General features: G+C 44.2%; 1 protein-coding gene across 7 annotated transcripts in view; it reads right to left on the bottom strand.

Annotated features, from left to right (window-relative positions):
• Window positions 1-17,487, bottom strand: part of CUNH3orf62 (chromosome unknown C3orf62 homolog) — an 18,416-nt gene extending 929 nt beyond the window's left edge. Inside the window, exons 1-5 of one of the 7 annotated variants that reach the window (XM_069095724.1) lie at window positions 17,402-17,487; window positions 13,419-13,815; window positions 11,854-11,945; window positions 8,741-9,002; window positions 498-632 (exon numbers count right to left, since the gene is read on the bottom strand). In XM_069095724.1, the coding sequence (XP_068951825.1) occupies window positions 500-632; window positions 8,741-9,002; window positions 11,854-11,945; window positions 13,419-13,810 (879 nt within the window). In that variant the 5' untranslated portion in view covers window positions 13,811-13,815; window positions 17,402-17,487 and the 3' untranslated portion in view covers window positions 498-499. The other 6 variants (XM_069095726.1, XM_069095722.1, XM_069095727.1 and 3 more) reach the window with 6 other exon arrangements.
• Window positions 17,488-17,514: the final 27 nt, after the last annotated feature.

Genomic DNA, 17,514 nt, shown 5'->3' with positions numbered 1-17,514 from the left:
GCCCAGCATCACTCCTCCATTCCACAAGGACTTTTCTTCTTGACTTCTATGCCGCGTTTAACACTATTGACCACTCTCCCCTCTTGGTTATTCCCTCCTGGATATTTCTCTTTCAACCTTCACTTATTTTCCTCTGCTGACTCACTATATCATACCCCCTAACTATGGTCATAGCCCAACACTGTCCTAGGTCTTCTCCTGTTCTCTTAACTTGGTGGCCACTTCATTTTCCATTTGTTTCATTATCATCTCTGCACAGATGACTCCCAGAGCTATCATTCCAAGCCTACTCTCTCCTCCTGCATCACCAAATGCTCATTGTGTATTTCTAACTAGATATATCTGTAGGCACCTCATCATTACGCCCACACAAAACAAACAACTCTCTTCCAAACTTCCTATTTCTGTCATCCTTCCATTCACCCGGGTTCACATCCTTGGTATCATCTTTGACTGCCTCATCACCACACCCATAACCAGTGGTGGAAATTTACTACCTTCATGATGTTTCTCTCCCCTGGTGTTGCTGGTGTCTTTCTCCTTGTAGTAGATTTGTACATCTAAAGAGAAGAATAGACGATAGAAGAGGTGATGCTTGTCCTGAAATGGGAGGTGAAGAAGCCCTTGTCCTGCTGGAAAGGTATTAAAGACAAGAAGGATCACCTTGGAGTACTTTGCAGTAGCAGCAGGAGACTCTTGGGAAAAAAAGCAGCAGGATTTAGGTGGCCACTATAGAGCCAGGGAGGCTTCTGGCACTCCTGTAATTATCAGGTGGCCTTTAAGGGGATGTTGGGGGAGGGAGACACACTCTATTGCCTAACTCTCTAACAACACAGAGCACACACAATGTGAAAACCTGGGATAGGGGCCTCTGGTGTCTTTTACACAAAGTACTTCCTTTAGAAAATGTCATGAAGGTCAGATTTCTATAAAATGTGTTCTAGGAGAGCTAGCTATGTTCAGGAATCCTACTGTAAATCATTTTTGTACAGAAGATGATCCTGAGGACTAGTTGCCTTTATGTCATTGTAGCCTGTTAATGTAAAGTGAGGTATGGGTCCCAATCCCTCTGCAGCCCCTAACTCCTTTTCCTTGACTTTTTCCCCATTTTAATCTCAGTGCTCTCCAATTCTGATATCAGATGAGATCATGACCAACAAAACATATTGTAAGCCTTCAAGCACCATAGAAGTATGAACCTCACTATTTATTTGCTCCCCCATTGACAATGGTGTCTTCTACCTCTAGGGGTAATTACGAACAATTTAAAAGCACCTCCATTTGCACCACTGAGGGGTAAAGGGAAATAGGTCCAGAGATTCAAATCAGGCCATGAGAAACCATCCTAGTTCTGCCTCATTTTACAGAAGAGGAGCTTGAAGCACCATCCAGCTGGGACTCACCACCAGGTCTCCAAGCTAATATTTCCACTGTACTGTTCTGCTTAGACTTAGGGTTCAGTTTGCCCCCCTCTGTCTCTGTCTTTCTCAATTGGCAGTCCTGCCTGGGGTGGTGAAGTCCTAACCTTCACATGCAATTATGTGGCCTTACATACCTTAGTTGTTATTTGTTTGATGGGATCACAGAGAAATAGCTCTGAATGTGTACCAAGCTAAAGCTTTATAGGTAGGAAACTATTTTTCTGACCCCTGGCCTATAGACAATCTAGGCTGATCCTCCAAACTGAACAAGATACTTTTTTCCTTGTTTCTTTTTTGAAACTGAAGACATTATGACTACATTTCTTGTTCTTTTTATGTCAACCATCCAGACATTTCATCCATCAGCCACCTTTGTTTCCAAGTCAGGAATCTTTTTTTTTGGGGGGGGGGTGGAGGGGGTAGCACCTGAAGACTGACAAGCCTATTGCCTAAAGTGATTTTAATTCCGTTTTCTCTCTCCTTTGGATGGTGCAGAGGCTACTCCTGCAGTAGGCTGTTTTCTGTGAGTGAGGCCAGGGGATCTGAGAAAAATTTTTTTTACAAGAGTGCCATCTACTGCAGAGAAAGAAGAGAAATCCACTCTGTGCTTTTAGGGAAGATTCAAAAGGAGGAGATCAGATTCTTCTCTCTTATGGTATCAGCTTATGACATCTTCTGTTCTAAGGTCACCTCCAATTCTGATGTTCTATGAATGTATTGTATTTTATTCTTCAATGGCTCAAATGGATGCATTTGTCCGTTGCTTACCCCTAGGGATGAGACCAAATATTGGGAACAGTAGCCTAAAAAAGGGGTAGGAGGAGTAAAGAGAGGAGGAAGAGATGCATAGATGATTAGAGCTTAGGGATCAGATTCTAAACCCCTCTCCACTGGTGTTGCCCAGTGTCCTTCTCCTTACTATAGTATATTTGTGAGTCTAAAGAATGGAACGGATGGTAGGAGAGGTTTAGTCAACAGTTAGTCAATAGGCTTTAAGGATTTACCAGGCACTGTGCTAAGGCACAGGATGCAGAATAAAGCTAAGCAGGGTCCCTGCTCTTAAGAAGTTTTCATCCTAAGGGGAAGACATGACAACTCCATCCTGTAATCTTGGAGGGAAGTATGGGGGTGCAGGGAGAAGAGACAGGGAAATGCCTCTTCCAGAAGTGGGGACTTGACCTGAGTCTTGAAGAAAGCCAGAGAAGCCATGAGGCACAGGTGAGGAGAGAACGCATTCCTGGCATGGTGCACAGACAGTGAAAGTGAACAAAGGAGAGAGATGGAATTTGATGTGCCAGGAACAATCGGCAGGGCATGTTGCTGGACCATCCAATGCATGGACAGCAGTGAAGTGTGGAACCCAAGTCTCCAGACCCAGTGATAGGGAGCTATGCAGTCTCCTTTTGTGTTAGCTTCTTGCTAGTCTTTTCTTTTAACATTCTGAAGTTGGCATCTTCCATCTCTCTCAAAGCTAAAATCCAGAAGCACCCAAAGCCTTGGGACACTGAAAAGACTCAAAGCCATTGGAAAAAATTTGAAGCGGGTCCAAAGGCCTGGAGAGGCTCAGAATAGTTCTAGGAGCCTGGAACTCTCATTCCCTCCTCTCTCCAGCTCCACCTGCCCCTCAGGAAGGCACGAGGCATTGATGCCCACCAATGAGGAGAAAGTCCCTTATCAACAGGCTTTGGAGCTATGGTCACAAGGGACTGCAAAGGCAGGAGAAGGACTAGGTTGTGAAGGACTTTAAAGATCAGGGCGTTTATGTTTGACCCTGACATTAACAGGGAACCGTTAAGAGTTCACTAAGCAGAGGTATGCCATAGTCAGCCCTGTCCTTTAGAAAAATCACCTTAGCAGCTGAGGAGAGAAAGGACTAGACTGGAAAAAGCACTGAGGCAGGCAGGGCAGGTGTGAGGCAAGGAGGGCCTGTGCAAGGATGGTGGCTCTGTGAGTGGAGAGAAGGCAAGGAATCTGAGAAACATTGTGAAAGTACAAAGGACAAGACTTAGCAACATACTGGATATTTAGGGTTAGTGCAAGTGAGGAGTCAAGGATGAGGCTGAATGCCTGGCTGATTGGGATGACAATGATGATGGATAACATTCATATAGTGCCGATTATGTGCCAAGCATGCTTTACACATATTTCATTTGATCCTTACAATATCCCTGGGAGGTGAGCACTATAACAATAGTCCTCATTTTACAGATGAAGAAACTGAAGCAAGCAGAGGTTGTGACTTGCCTGGGATCAGATAGCTAGTCAGTGTCAAAGGATGAATTTGAACTCAGGTCTTCCTGACTCCAGGCCCTGAGCTCCATCCACTATGCCACATAGATGGTGGTTCTATCAACAGTAATATGGAAATAAGAGCAGAGGGCTAGGAAGGAAAGATAATGAGTTCGGTTTGGGGAATGCTGAAGTTGAGATGTCCAATGGCCATTTAGTGATATGAGACTGGAAGTTAGGAGAGAGGTTAGGGCTGGATAAATAAATCTGAGATCATTCACAAAGAAATTAAAGGGGAACCCATGGGAGTTGATAAGATCATAAAGGGAGATAACAGGAAGAAGAGAAGAGGGACCAGAATAGAGGCTTGGGAGATACCCACAGTCATTGAGTTTGATGTGGAATAAGATTCAGAAAAAGAGACTGAGGAGCAATCAGACAGATAGAAAGACCAAAACAGAGCAGTGTCACAAAAAAAAATAGAAAAGAGAGAGTATCCAGAAGAGGACAACCCATAGTGTCAAAGGCTGTAGAGAGGTCAAGAAGCACGAAGACTGAGAAGAGGCCATTAGAGGTTCCTTGGAGAAGGAAGAGGTTCACCAGTGTAGCCCCAACAACGGCCTTAGAACAGCCCCATGGGACAGGGATAAAAGGATCTGTACCTTGCCATCCCCCCATGTGAAATCAAAAGTTTTCCAAATTCCACAGAATTTGATGCCTATTTACAAATTACCTAATTGTTATAATTAACTCTAGGAGTAGAAGGATAAACAAAACCAAAATCCACAAAATTATTTGTGGGAGGGAGACGTGGGAGCTGTATATTCACTGTCCTTACTATTACAAGATAAGCAATAGAAGTTTTGGAGCATAGATTTCAGTCCAATGCAAGGAAAAACTTCCCAACAATTGGAGCTGACATAAGATGGAAAGTACTGTTTCTCATAAATTTCTCATAACCCATTGTCTAGAGCTATCCTTAGAATTTGCATCATACTTTCCTTTTATGAGAATGTCAGCTCCTTGTGGGCAGGGGGTATCTTATCTAACTGAAGGGAGGCCTTGTATAGAGAAGAAATTAAATATTTGGTGAATCAAATGGAACTTGAATTTGCAGGCATATGACCAGTGATGCATGAAGTCATGCACACAAATGGTGATGGTCAGCACCTTCATTTTGGAAAATAACCTGTAATATCTCTTAATTGCTATAATACAGAAGGCAGATTAGCAAATTTGTTAATTGTGGGTTTTATATTTATATTCCCAGAACTTTTTATATGGTTGTTTCCAAGTGACTGGAATAAATACTAGTAGTTAGCCTGGTTTAATGGTCATTCAAATCCCTTTCGATACCCAACCCTGGACTTAGCTTCCTGCTGATCTAAGCTTTACAAAGGTTATATGCAACTGGAAAAATTTTTCATAAAAAATGAAATAGGTTTTCCCCCTTCCTGTATTTCCTCTGGTTCCCTTGGGTTTGTGAACTTCCAAGACTAGTAACAAAACACCATGTTACCGTATTACCAACAAACTTAGGAAGGAAACGCTCGTGCCCAAAAGCCACAGAATCCGAGACAAGCTACAAAGCGCCTTCGATTTCACCTGATAACTACTCCCCAGTGTTCCCCAACACAGGACTTGCTAGATTGGATGTGGAGGAAAAGGTGAAATTTCATGTCTTTTGAGCTTGGATGGCCTCCTCTGTCCTACACAGGAGAATGGGAATCCTGAGATGGGATCATGGCATGTCTCCTCTGTAAGGTGTCTGCTGGGGGAGGAAACATGTCCTCTTGCTATTTTTAAACCCTTGGATGAATTTGCTTCCTTGGTCCTGGCAGTTGGGGATGGGGAGATGGGGGGGCATAAACCCTGCCCTGCTATGAGTGTCCAAATAGTCAAATAATAAAAGGGTTACTGGGAAATTGTTTCCCTTTTCTCCCATCCTTTTTTTACATAAGAACTCATCAGGAAAAACCCGGCAACATGACATTGTACCCACCATGACGGACCTGTTAAGAATAGAAAGCTCTATGTAAAAGGCCATTCAACTTGAAATATTTGTGTCCAAACAAGGCCTCATTCAGGGCTTCAGAATAGCCAGTATCTCCTTACTTCTATTACTCTGCACAAATCCCATACCCAGGAGAAGGGGCCAAGTTTATCCAAGAGATTGAATAAGGGCCTCGAACCTCTAAAAGAGCCTAAATTGGAACCACTCCTAAGATTCAAGTTTAGGAAGGGAAGGTAGGTCAACAATGGGAGAATGAGCATAGGCCAGTGTGCTTTCCTTTACAATAAGATCTGTGGGTTTCATATACACATGTCCCTTGTTCCTGTTTACCTAAGAAAGAGGCCTTGTGGGGTAGCCATAAAAATATTGGATTTTGGAGTCAAGAGATCTGCAATTGAAAGTAAATTTAACTCCAAACTTTTCCTTGCTTTACCCACTTCATAAGAAAGGGTAAAGTTGCTAAAGAGATGTTAAGTGTTAATCATGGATCCTCAGGGGATGAGGGGAATCACAAGCTCTGAAGCTGTTGAACTCAGAGGTACCACTGTTCTTTGATAGATTCCCAGAGGGGAAATTCCCAAGTGCTATTTCCCTGGACATATGTGACTGTCTGAATTTATCATTTATTTTCTTCCCAGAGGAATTCGCAGTTTTGATCTATTTATCCAAATAAACACCCTTCTGTAAATCTGTTTTTGTGGGGGTGTGGGTGGGAGCTACACTTGAAGCCTAGGCCTGCCCATAGATTGGGAGCATTCAGTGCATCTGGAGGTCTTCCTACCCTGCCTGTTTGTAGGACAGACCCTCTGGGCATTTCTATTCTGTTACATGTGGGTCTTTGGGTCTACCCAATGCCCCCTGCGTCGAATACAGAAGACCAGCATGAGGGAAGAGGAAAGGCCCCTCAGAAAAGCCTGACACTCCCATTTCCATGTCTTGGATTTAGATCCAGCCCCTTTTCCTGGTCCTGTCTACTGCCTTTCTCACCACCAGAGTCCGAAGAGGCAGTTGTTTCTTCTTCCTTGCTCTTTCTGGGAGGGGGAGGAGCATTAGCCTGAACACAGGCTGTCTGTGCATCAGGGGAGGAGTCTAGCAAACTAAAGGCAAAGGCTTTATCTATCTGTAGCTTGGAACAGTGAAGGTTGAGCTTGCTTTGGACTCTTTGCCTTTAGATTTCCTGAGGTCCGTCTCTGCCACCCCCAGCATGCCTGCCTGTTCCTAAGAGATCTGCAGATCTGCCTGTTTGCTGTCCCTATGCCATCCCCTCCTCACCTTGCCAACCCCCGCCCCCAACCCAGACTCTCACCTTATGACATTTCTGAGCTCCAGTATGTCCCCTCATTAGCCTTGCCTCAGATCTTCGGCCCACTGACAATTGGGCTACCACCTTATCTCCATGCTGGGCACTCCCCCCTACTGGAGCCACCACCAATCTCATTCCCTCCCATACACCTGCATTCATGGGTCTTGAGAACTGAATTACCCCTGAGCTACAGGTCCCCAGATGTTATAAGCACATCTGTTAATGAGACCTACGTACGTCTATCACGGGCATGGACCTACTTACTGTAGGCTTGTCCCTCTAACCTTGACTTCTTCACAGGTAGTGCCTCATTTCCCTTACTTCCAGAGCACGTCACATATCCTTTTAGGAAGCTGCAAGCTACTCTAGGGCAAACATTCATTTTTCATGATTACACCCCCCAATGCAATGGCAGCACCCTACCTATGGTGGGTGCATAATGAATGTCTGTTGAATTTGGACCCTGGGGTCAGCCATTTCCCATTTCAATGCTGCCCTTGGTGATGCTGTGGAACCCCTTCCCATCCTGGCCTCCCAATGTGACCATTCTACCCTGGGGTCACTACCCACCCACTTTTCTCTTCTCCTGCTCCCAGGCTGTGAGAAAAAAGTGATGAAGCAACTGACCCAACATCCAAGTTGTAGCCTCAGAAAACCCACCCTGGTTGCTTGGCAATCCTTTTATTCTTAAAGACTGCCTCCTTTTTCACAAAAGAGAGATGGCCTGGTGGGAATTTGGGCACTGAGGGAAGCACGCTGCCAGAACAGGGGCCCTGATGGGAAAGGCCTAGGTCTAGGAAGAGTGGAAGGATGGAATAAAGGAGGTTCTGGGCTCACATTCAGTCCTACTTGGTACCTCTATGACTTTGGGCAAGTCATTTGACATCTCAGGGTTCAATTAGCACTCTTCCAGCTCGACATGCTATGATTCTAATAGTCTATGGAGGAGGGGTGGTATGTGAGTCCTGGGCAGATTCCTTTTCCTTCTCCCAAAGAGCCAGGACAGGACTCAGCAAACCCCAAGGACAGGGAACAGAGGGGATGGGATGAGGAGTGAGTTGCCCATCTGGGCTTTTACTGACAGGGCTATCGTTGAAAAGGTTCTCTCAGCCACCGTCCTGTCTGGTCACACTCCAGACTAGGGGGTTTCCTTCCCACCTAAGGAAGCAGGATCATCCTACTTCCTGTTCTGAGGTCTCTGTGCCCTTTGAGTAGGCCACCCTCCTCTCTAGGCCCAGAAAAGGGCCTACACATCACCACTGGGAAGATATGATAAACTTCAGACCACTGATGAACTTCCTTGTCAGAGTGCTGATTCTGAGGAAGGCAGGGCCTCAGTTTCCTCAGTTCTAAATGAGGTTATACTAATGCTCTCAAATCTTTTCCAGCTCTAAATGTTATGATCTTAAGTGGGTACGAGGCTTGCTAGGGATGCAGCAAACTGGGAGACAACTAGCTCACTGGCCCTTGGGCACTGGCTATATTTACAATCAATTAGGAAACAGATTTAAGGTGTTGAGGAAAGTAAGCAAAACCAAGAGTAAGAAAAACACTACTGAAAAATATAAAAACTAAACTTGGATAGGGATGGCAAGATCTGAGAAAGAAAAGGTGCAAGAACTCATATGACAGAGTCTGGGACATTCTTTCAAGGAGCTAGTTACTAGTCAGAGACCCTTGTGCATTCCTGAGCCACTGCTTTACCAGCTAGTACTGACCGAGTACCACAAAAATCAAGGGAAAAAAACTAAAGCTAAAAGGAACTACTCTTACTTAATATGGTATTTAAAAGAGGTCATCAAATTATAGTCCTCTTCCAAATCCAGGACGGTTTCTATGATATTCTGGTCATCAAAAGTTGGCTTTAGGCAACTTGCTTCTGCTTCTGTGGCCTTGTGTGGGCTCTCATCCATGAAGAGGGCCAGGACTTCCTCTTTAAAGGGGGAATCTTCTGAGCGACTGCAAACCCGGTTTAACTCATTTTCAAATTCTAGCTTTCCAGCCAATTCTTCGATAGTTCGGATGCTTGTATGGTCTTAAAAATAAGAAAATCCATATTCAAATGTGTACAATAGACATTCAGAAATTTTTCAATGATAATTAAGAGCTCTGTGTGGTTTTGATGATTTACTGGGATGGTGAAACAAACCTAGTCATTCTTGCCCCAGGCTCCATCTTTAACTCAAATTTTGTAGCTATTGAAGTTAGTGCCAGAGTAAAGTGAGGCCTTTGCTTGGCACAAAGAAGGCACCAATGTGACTATTTAGAGTCACTGACATTTTTGAGAGTCAGTGTGACCCCTTTTCATAGATTTATATCAACTGAACAGGGTATATTTGAGAAAAATGGGCACCCATTTGTTTGTGAACTGGAAGGACAGAGAATAGACTGGTCCAGGGATCACATTGGGCAGAATCATGACCTGGGTGAAGTCTGTCTCTATCTTGTTCCTGGCTTCTTTCTGTGCCCTCCTCCAGCCCCCTCCCCCAACACCTCACCCAGGCTTCTTTCCTACGGTAGGACCTCAGACTCCAAAATGGGGCTTCCACAAAACTCCCAAACCCCCTGCCTCAGAGCTTTCCTAGGCCTGAAGGATTTATAGTTAGCAAGCTCCTTATCTTATCATCTAGTGCAGTGGTTTTCCCAAGAACCGTATGGGGCTTACACTGGCAATCCCATGCCCATGTGGGAGCAGACCCCTTGAGAAATGCTAATCTAATCCAATTGCCTCATTTTACAATGAGAAAACTAAGATGTAGTGAAGTGAGCTGGTGTCAAGTTGGAAGGCCATCAACCCCCCTCATTTCTATAGACAAGGAAACTAAATTCTGGAGAGTTCATTTATAGTGTTATTATTTTTTCTTTGTATAAAGAAAAGGCACCACAATGCCTTGTACAAAGTATTTAATGTTTGCTGAATTCTATTGCCCACTGTTACACAGGTACTAAGTAGAGGCCCAGGATTCAAACCCAATTCTTTCGCTCTCTGTCCAGTCCTCTTTCCCCTACACCACTCCCAGGCTTTCTAATAAGTAGAAAAGATAGGATTTGAAGACAGATCCTTTATCTCCCAAGCACTACACCATACAGATGCCTAAGTATTCTTTCCATTATACCACACAGTCTCAAAAGAGGCTGGGATAGACTAATTCAAACCATAATGTGTCACCCCTCCTTTTCTAAATGAAGATTACCTTCATTTTGAAAAGGATACATGGTTTGTTAATAGGGTACAACGGAAAAAGTGCTAAATTTGGAGTCAGAGGACCTGGATTCAGATCTGAGTGCTGCCATTTGCTAACTTGGTGATCTTGGTCAGGTCATTCAACGTCTCTGAGCCTTAGTGCTTCAGTCCCCAACTGGAAAATGGGAGAAAGGATTGGACTAGATGACTTGAAAGATCTCTTCCATCTTGAACTCTATAATCCTTGGACCCAGAAGCAAAAATCACTTCACGCCCTGGAAGGAGGTAGATGGATGGTAGAGACTGTGGCCCTGGAGGTGAAGATAGGAGAGGGAGGAAGAAGAAACTTCCTTATCCATCTCTGCCTAAAGCTAGCTGTGTCCTGCTTCAGTCCTCTCACTAATTAGTCAATTGGCTAGAAGTAGCATGGAGTAGTAGAAAAACATTAAATTTGGAGGCAAATAACTGAGTTTGACCTCCAACTCCGCTACTTTACTAGTGTAAATCTGAAGCTGACTTCATCTGTAAAAGGATCTTGAAAGACCTATTTAGCTTTAAATCCTATGGTTCCAGGTCATGTAACTGGTCATCCCCATGTTGAGGACATAAGGCATAATAAGTATCAAAATGAGAAACATTTTGTTATACTACAACCAAATGAAGTTTTTGGGCACTTCGAGGTTCTAAGAGCACATTGGTCTGCTGTACTTTTTGTGAAAGGAGAAACAAAGCATAGACCATCTGAAACTAATTATTTGCAATCTCCTTTTTTTTTTAAAAGCAAAAAGTTCTATCTTTTTTAATCTATGCTGCACCATGCTACCAGCAGCCTTTTTATGGCACAGTTCTGATCATGTCACTCCCTTCATTAAAAACCATCAGTCAGCCAGCCAAGAAGTATTTATTAATCAGTGATTCCCCACTGTCTACAATATATAAAGGCCAAATCATCAGCCTGGCACTAAAGCCCCTTCACAATTCTTCTCCCTGTCCCACCTTTCTAGCCTTGAAATCCGTCTCCTACTACTCAGCCTCACGGTTTTTTTTTTGTTTGTTTGGTCTTTTTTGCCTTTTAGAGGGCAATTGGGGTTAAGTAATTTGCCCATGGTTACACAGCTAGTTTTTTTGTGTGGGTGTAAAGTGTCTGAGGCAGGAACAGAACTCAGGTCTTCCTGACTCTGGGGCCAGCGCTTTACTCACTGTGCCACCTAGCCACCCCTCAGCTTCACATTTTCTGAACAGGACCCAACACTTTTCTCTGTATCTTTGCTCATGCTGTCATTTATGCCTAGGATGCCTTTCCCCCATCTCTACTGGTTGAAATGCTATCCATCCTTCAAAAGTCTGTCCCAAATGCTCTCTCTAAAAAACCTTCATGGACTTCTCCAAGTAATCTTTTTCCCTTCATATATCATGGCTTCTACCTCTCTTAATATACTCAGCACATTCTTCCTTTTATATTCTAGATACTGAAAATTTGTGGCCACCTCATCTGCCCCACCTCAAGAACCCATCATGGATCTTTCATTTTCTAGGTTACATTTCTGCTGTTCCCATAGGACAAGGCTCCTGATAGCCTGATCAATGGCTTTACTGCATCTTATTCTTTTCAGTCTACAAATTAAAAACCCTTGATTGTCCTACTTTACTCCTGAAAGCCAGACAGACTGCCATCCTCTCTGGACATCAAAGAATCACTCACCTATCATATCAAGTAGATCCTTTGTGATTTCTTGGTTGGAATTGTTGAGAGGAACGTTGGCTTCAACCTTCAAATATCTATCCACATCTTTCCTATGTTCCCCCGGAAGGGGAGGGCAAAAAATGGTGATAGTTTAGGTTCTTTTTCAATAATGTACCATGAAGGGAAACCAGAGTTATGAAGTAGGGTGATGAAGCAAACCTTCTGGTGATCTTAAATTGTCAGTGATAATCTGAATAGAATAAAAGAAGCCTTGGTAAATAAATAAAGGGGAAAGTATAACACCAATGTGTCATAGGTGTTGGGCTAGTACTGATAATGAATTTCTTAATCCTAATACTCTTAGGAAAGTATTGTCCTGAATCATAACAAGCCTGGCAGTGAGATGGCTCACATGGGCTAGAGATATGGGCATTGAGAGCAGTGCACCAAATCTTTCAGGTCCTGAGGATACCAAGAGACAGGTTCTGTTTTGGCATAGGAGAGAAGACAATGGGGGAACAAGAGACAATGGCAATTCAGTTGGGAGTTAGGAATGAACAGATTTGCTGGAGCATGGGTGTGGATGGGGAAGACAGGAAAAGAGTGACTGGGGGTCTAGCAGGAACAAAGACAGGTGCAGAGGAAACCTTGAGAAATGCTTTGAGAAACATTGAGACCAAAGGGAACAAGGAGCTCGAAGATGAGGAAGAAAGCTTGAGGTGTCTTTTATGCTATAAAGAACAATATGGATACAGTAAACTTGGGAGAAAAATAGGTTGTGTGTATGTACTTTCTAACCTTTTTGTTTCTGTGGCATGAAAAATCAGAGGTTTCAGATACTTACCACCCCTCTTTGTATTCAGACTTTCAAGGCAGGTCAATTTCTAGGATTCTTGAATAGCAAATTCAATTCAACAAATATTTATTAATCGCCTGCTATGTGCAAGGCCCTGGGCTAGGCTGGGGATACAAAGGCAAAACAATGAAATAGTCTTTGCCCTCCGAGAGCTTACATACTACTAAATTAGCAGGGCCAGATTTGGGAAGCTTTATTATGTTTTTCTTGAGTGTTCTATAGGGGTAAGAGTAGATGATCTAGAATACCCTTTCCAACAATAAATTCTACGGTCTTATTATATCTGCTTATTTTCCAGCCTTTGCCTTTAGAGACCTGAGGACCTCTATAAGACATTCACTTTGAGGGGTTTTTTGAAATAATGTAGTTACAAAGAAATCACTCAAACTCTTGGACTTTTTTTTTTTAATAGGTTTCCCCATCTCAACCAGGCTAAAAGTTCAGGAGGTAGTCATGGTCCAATCTCAATACTGATTGGCACAGGAGCTTTGGCCTGGTCTGGTTCATTGTCCCCCTTCCCCCCACTTCTGGGAGCCCACCAGATTATTGCTAAATCTACCATGGACACCTGATCAGCACCTGCAAATCAAAACTCTTAAGCTCAAGAGATCTGCCAGCCTCAGCCTCCCTGACAGCTGGAATTACAGACATACACTCGTAAACCCTTTCTTCCAGAAATAAGAAACATCTTAGAATGCAATAGTTAAAATACCAAATTAAAAATCACCTTAAACTTTCTTTTCTCCAACTTTCCCCATCTCCAGTGGCTCTCAGAAACTGCCTTTCAGGTACAAAAATCGAGGAATGTATCAACACATTTTCCTTGCTGGTCAAAGGTTTTCTTTTTGGGCATAAAGTATGTGGCTTCATATTTACTGGAATATGGTTTGGTACAAAGACAGGGTTCTCATTTTCAGGAGCAAACTGACCAAGATAGGAAGTGGTGGAAGGATATCTCCTGCAAAGAAGTTTATTCATCTGAATAGTGAAGGAAGAAGGTGAGGTGTCCAAGTCTGGTTTTTGCTGACTTGGGCACTCTTGAGAATGACTGATGCCTTCAAATGCACGGTCAATAGCTGCTGTCAGCTCCTTTCTGCATCTTCTTAGCTTTTCAGACATTTCACCTAAAAATGGCCGTGATTCTGTTACATAGTGTGTCAGAAACATGAGAATACATAAAATGGCAGGAGAAACTTATCAAAAACTCTATCAACAACCCTCCTTTCCTCTCTCTTGTAATGTTTTTTTTTTCATCCATTTGCCTGGGCTTCATTGAGCACTCATTATATGCTGCTGCGGTTATAATAGCACCAGGAAGGTCCAACTACCCCAAAGTTTCTTTGCACCAAGTCAAGGGCTCTACTATCTGATTTTTTTTTTTTTTTTTGCTTTTTGGAGGGCAATTGGGGTTAAGTGATTTGCCCAAGGTCAGACAGCTAGTTTTTGTGTTAAGTGTCTGAGGCTACATTTGAACTCAGGTCCTCCTGATTCCAGGGCCGGTGCTCTATTCACTGTCCCACCTAGTCACTCCTCTACTACTTGATTATTAAAATGAATAAACCCAGTTAAGGTCCATTGAAGTTGAGTGACTTATAAGTCTTACAGGTTTTAAGTGGTAGAGTCAGGCCCTCTTACTCCAAAACCAACACTCTTTTACCCCCTTCAGGTCTTGAAGAATTTTTTTCTTCCTTCTAGTACCCTAGGTGGCCAATATCATTACTCATCAGTTGTCAGCTAACAAGGTAGAACATTTGCTTACATATGAAACTTATACTAATGGGCCACGGAGTCAAAAGACCTGTTCATAGGATAATAGAGTCAGAGATGCAAAGGGTCTAATGGACCATCTAATCAAACTTCCTTATTTTACAGATGAGGAAATGAAGGACCTAAGACAAGTGACAGGGCTAGGAGTCGAAAACAGGTCTCTGACTCCAAACTCTTAACTTCTTTCCACTGTACCACATTCTCAACTACTGCTCCAAACATTTATTAGTTGTGTGATAATGGGCAAATCACTATCCCTCTCAAGATCCTCAAGTTTTCTCATTTATAAAATGGTTATAATAATACTTTCTTGAAACATTAAAAGAATGGATTAATCTAAAAGCTGTAAACATATGTAGATTTTTTTCTTTGATATTATTTTATAGGGTTGTTGTGAAGAAACAAATGAAATGTGAGTTCTCATTCTGACCAGAATCTACAATTGATTGAAAGAAAGTCCTTTCAGGAATGGAACACTGGAAAGGCAGGGATAGGCATAATGAAATCTCTTGAAAAAGAAATCCTTCTAAGGCAGCAAGGTGGCGCAGTGAGTAAAAGCGCCGGCACGGACTCAAGGACCTGAGTTCGGTTCTGGCCTCAGACACAACAGCCACACACAAAAAACTAGCCAAATAACCTTGGCCAAGTTACTTAACCCCAATTGCCCTCCAAAAGGCAAAAAAAAAAAAAAATCCTTCAAGGATTCTTCCTCCAATGAATGAAGTGGTGGACCTGAAGTCAGGATGATCTGAGTTCAAATCCTGCTTCAAAACACTTATTAGCTTTGTTACTCAGGACAAATCACTTAGCCTGTCTATCTGTAAAATGGAGATAATAGCACCTACTTCCCATGGTTGACGCGAGGATAAAATAAGTTAATATTTGTACAGCACTTTGCAATCCTTAAAGTGCTATATAAATGCTAACTATTAGCTATTCTTTTTCTCCCTCAATGGTTTCTTTACTATAGCTCTCCAGTGCCCATTCAAATCCAGGTACATTTAGCTGTCCCTGAGGAGGCTCCAAATGTGTACTTTCCCCAGTAAAGTTTTTATTAAAATAGAAGACAAAGGCTTCCTTGGACCAAAGAAGTTATTCTCTGCCCTTCAACAAATGAAATTCATTGACAGCATGCCTCTGAAATCATACCATCTCTATTTCCACTCACCAACAAAGTGGCCCTGAGCATAACACAACAATCCCTTCTAGCATTTCTATCACAGAAATGTATATCCATCAAATGTACCCTATCAACCCTGCCAAGGTTCAGATGTTATAATAGATATATCATTAATAAAGAATGTGTATGTGTTTAATTTAGGATTAGAATTCTCAAACACTTCCTGAAGGAAAAAATCCAGGGGCTAAAAACACCATTTCATATAAAGAGGCTTCTGCCCTACATAATCTTCTTTCCCTTGAGTCTCCCACTCCCTTTACTTCTCCTTTCTGTAATTCTCCATTACTCAGAACCTTGGAATCACAGAATCTCTGAGATGGCAGAGACCTCAGATGTCATCTAATCCAACTTCTATCTGAATAATAGTCACCTGCTTCACATTTCTAACAAGTGGTCCCCCCCATCCCCATCTCCATTAATCAGTTGGCAAGTAAAACTGTCATTTCTACCTCTTGCCTCCTCCTCTATCCTTCTCGAACCCTGTCCCCTCTCTTCACCCTTAACTGCTTCTACCCTAAGTCAGGCCCTCATTCATCTCTTCTTGTTCCTGCCACCTTCCCTTCTCTATTCTAGCGCCTCATTGAATTCCTGATTTTGGCATACAGGGTCTTTCAAAGTAGGCTGTAACCTACTTTTGGAGCCTTTAGATTATATTAGTTCTAGAAACCAGCCAAACTGGCCTACTCTATCCTCTTCTCATCTTGCCTTAGGAAGGCACTTTGTAAACCGTTGCTCAAGATTTTTACCCACGTCTGGAATAAACAAGACCTCCTCACCACCATTTCTGAAATCTTTTGAAGCTATCTGCATAAAGTTTTCCCAGGCCGCCTCTGGCTTTTTCTATCTCCACGAAAGAGATATCTCCCCAAATTTCTCAAAGCCTCCCCAGATTCTTTTCACACATCCTCTCTTAACTAGTTTCAGTCCCTGTGGAGGCTGCTTTCCCATTCGATGGTAAACGCCTGAAGGGCAGTATCCACATCACCCGCCAGCCAGTTAATTAGCATTTCCGGACAACTCCGTGCCAGAGGCTCTGCGCAGTGCTGACCGCCGGGGAGCCCAAGAAAGGCAAACCGTCCGTTCTCGGGCGCTCGCGGACTGAAGGGGAGACGGCTTACGAGCCCGTTACGTGCACACCAAGTGTCTAAGTGACTACATCTACGAACTGAATTCTCTAGCCAGGCTGGGCGGGGGCGCGGCCTCAGGCCTCGGCAGGCCGAGCTCGGAAGGCAGCGCGCTCCCTCCTCCTCGGTGGGGCATGCCCACCACAGCTGGCACGCCCCCTCCCGCCCAGGCCTAGGGAGGGATCCCTCTCACAGGCCTCACTGCAGGTGCTTGAAGACGGTACCTTGGGCGGTCGAGGCTTCCGACGGTTACCGAGCCCGGGCTCTGGCTGAGAGCGGGCCTTCCGCCGCCGTTACCTCGGCTCCACTGGGTACAGAGCCCAGCCCGCCCTAGCTTCGGGCACGGCCTTCATCCCCCTTCCTGTGCCCGAAGGGGCCCCTCACTGACAGCAGAGCGGATGTGGGGGGGAACCGACGAGGGGGATGAGGACCCCTACTGACAGCGGGGGGTGGGGTTGAAGACCTACAGGCCCCACCTCAGGCTCTGACGAGGCCCCCAGGAAACAGAGGGACCGGGCCCTGGACCGCGGCCCTTCTTATGCCTCCCCTAGCACCGTCCCACGGTCGGGCCAAGGACCTAGCTAATCAGGCTGAGGAGCCGCCTTTCTCGTCGCAGCCTCCCCCATCCCCCGCACTCACCCGGCCAGCCCGGGCAGCCCGCCCGCTAAACCGGCTGCAACGGCTGCCGCGCACGCGCGCGGACTAGGCGCACCCTCTCCCCCCCCCCCCCCCCCGCCCCGGGCCCCAGCGCA

The sequence above is a fragment of the Petaurus breviceps genome, unplaced genomic scaffold (assembly GCF_028583685.1).
Source record: "Petaurus breviceps papuanus isolate PSGF00001 unplaced genomic scaffold, PetGlider_PUasm1.0 227, whole genome shotgun sequence".
Classification (NCBI taxonomy): Eukaryota; Metazoa; Chordata; class Mammalia; order Diprotodontia; family Petauridae; genus Petaurus; species Petaurus breviceps.
This window is presented reverse-complemented; position numbering and strand designations above follow the sequence as displayed.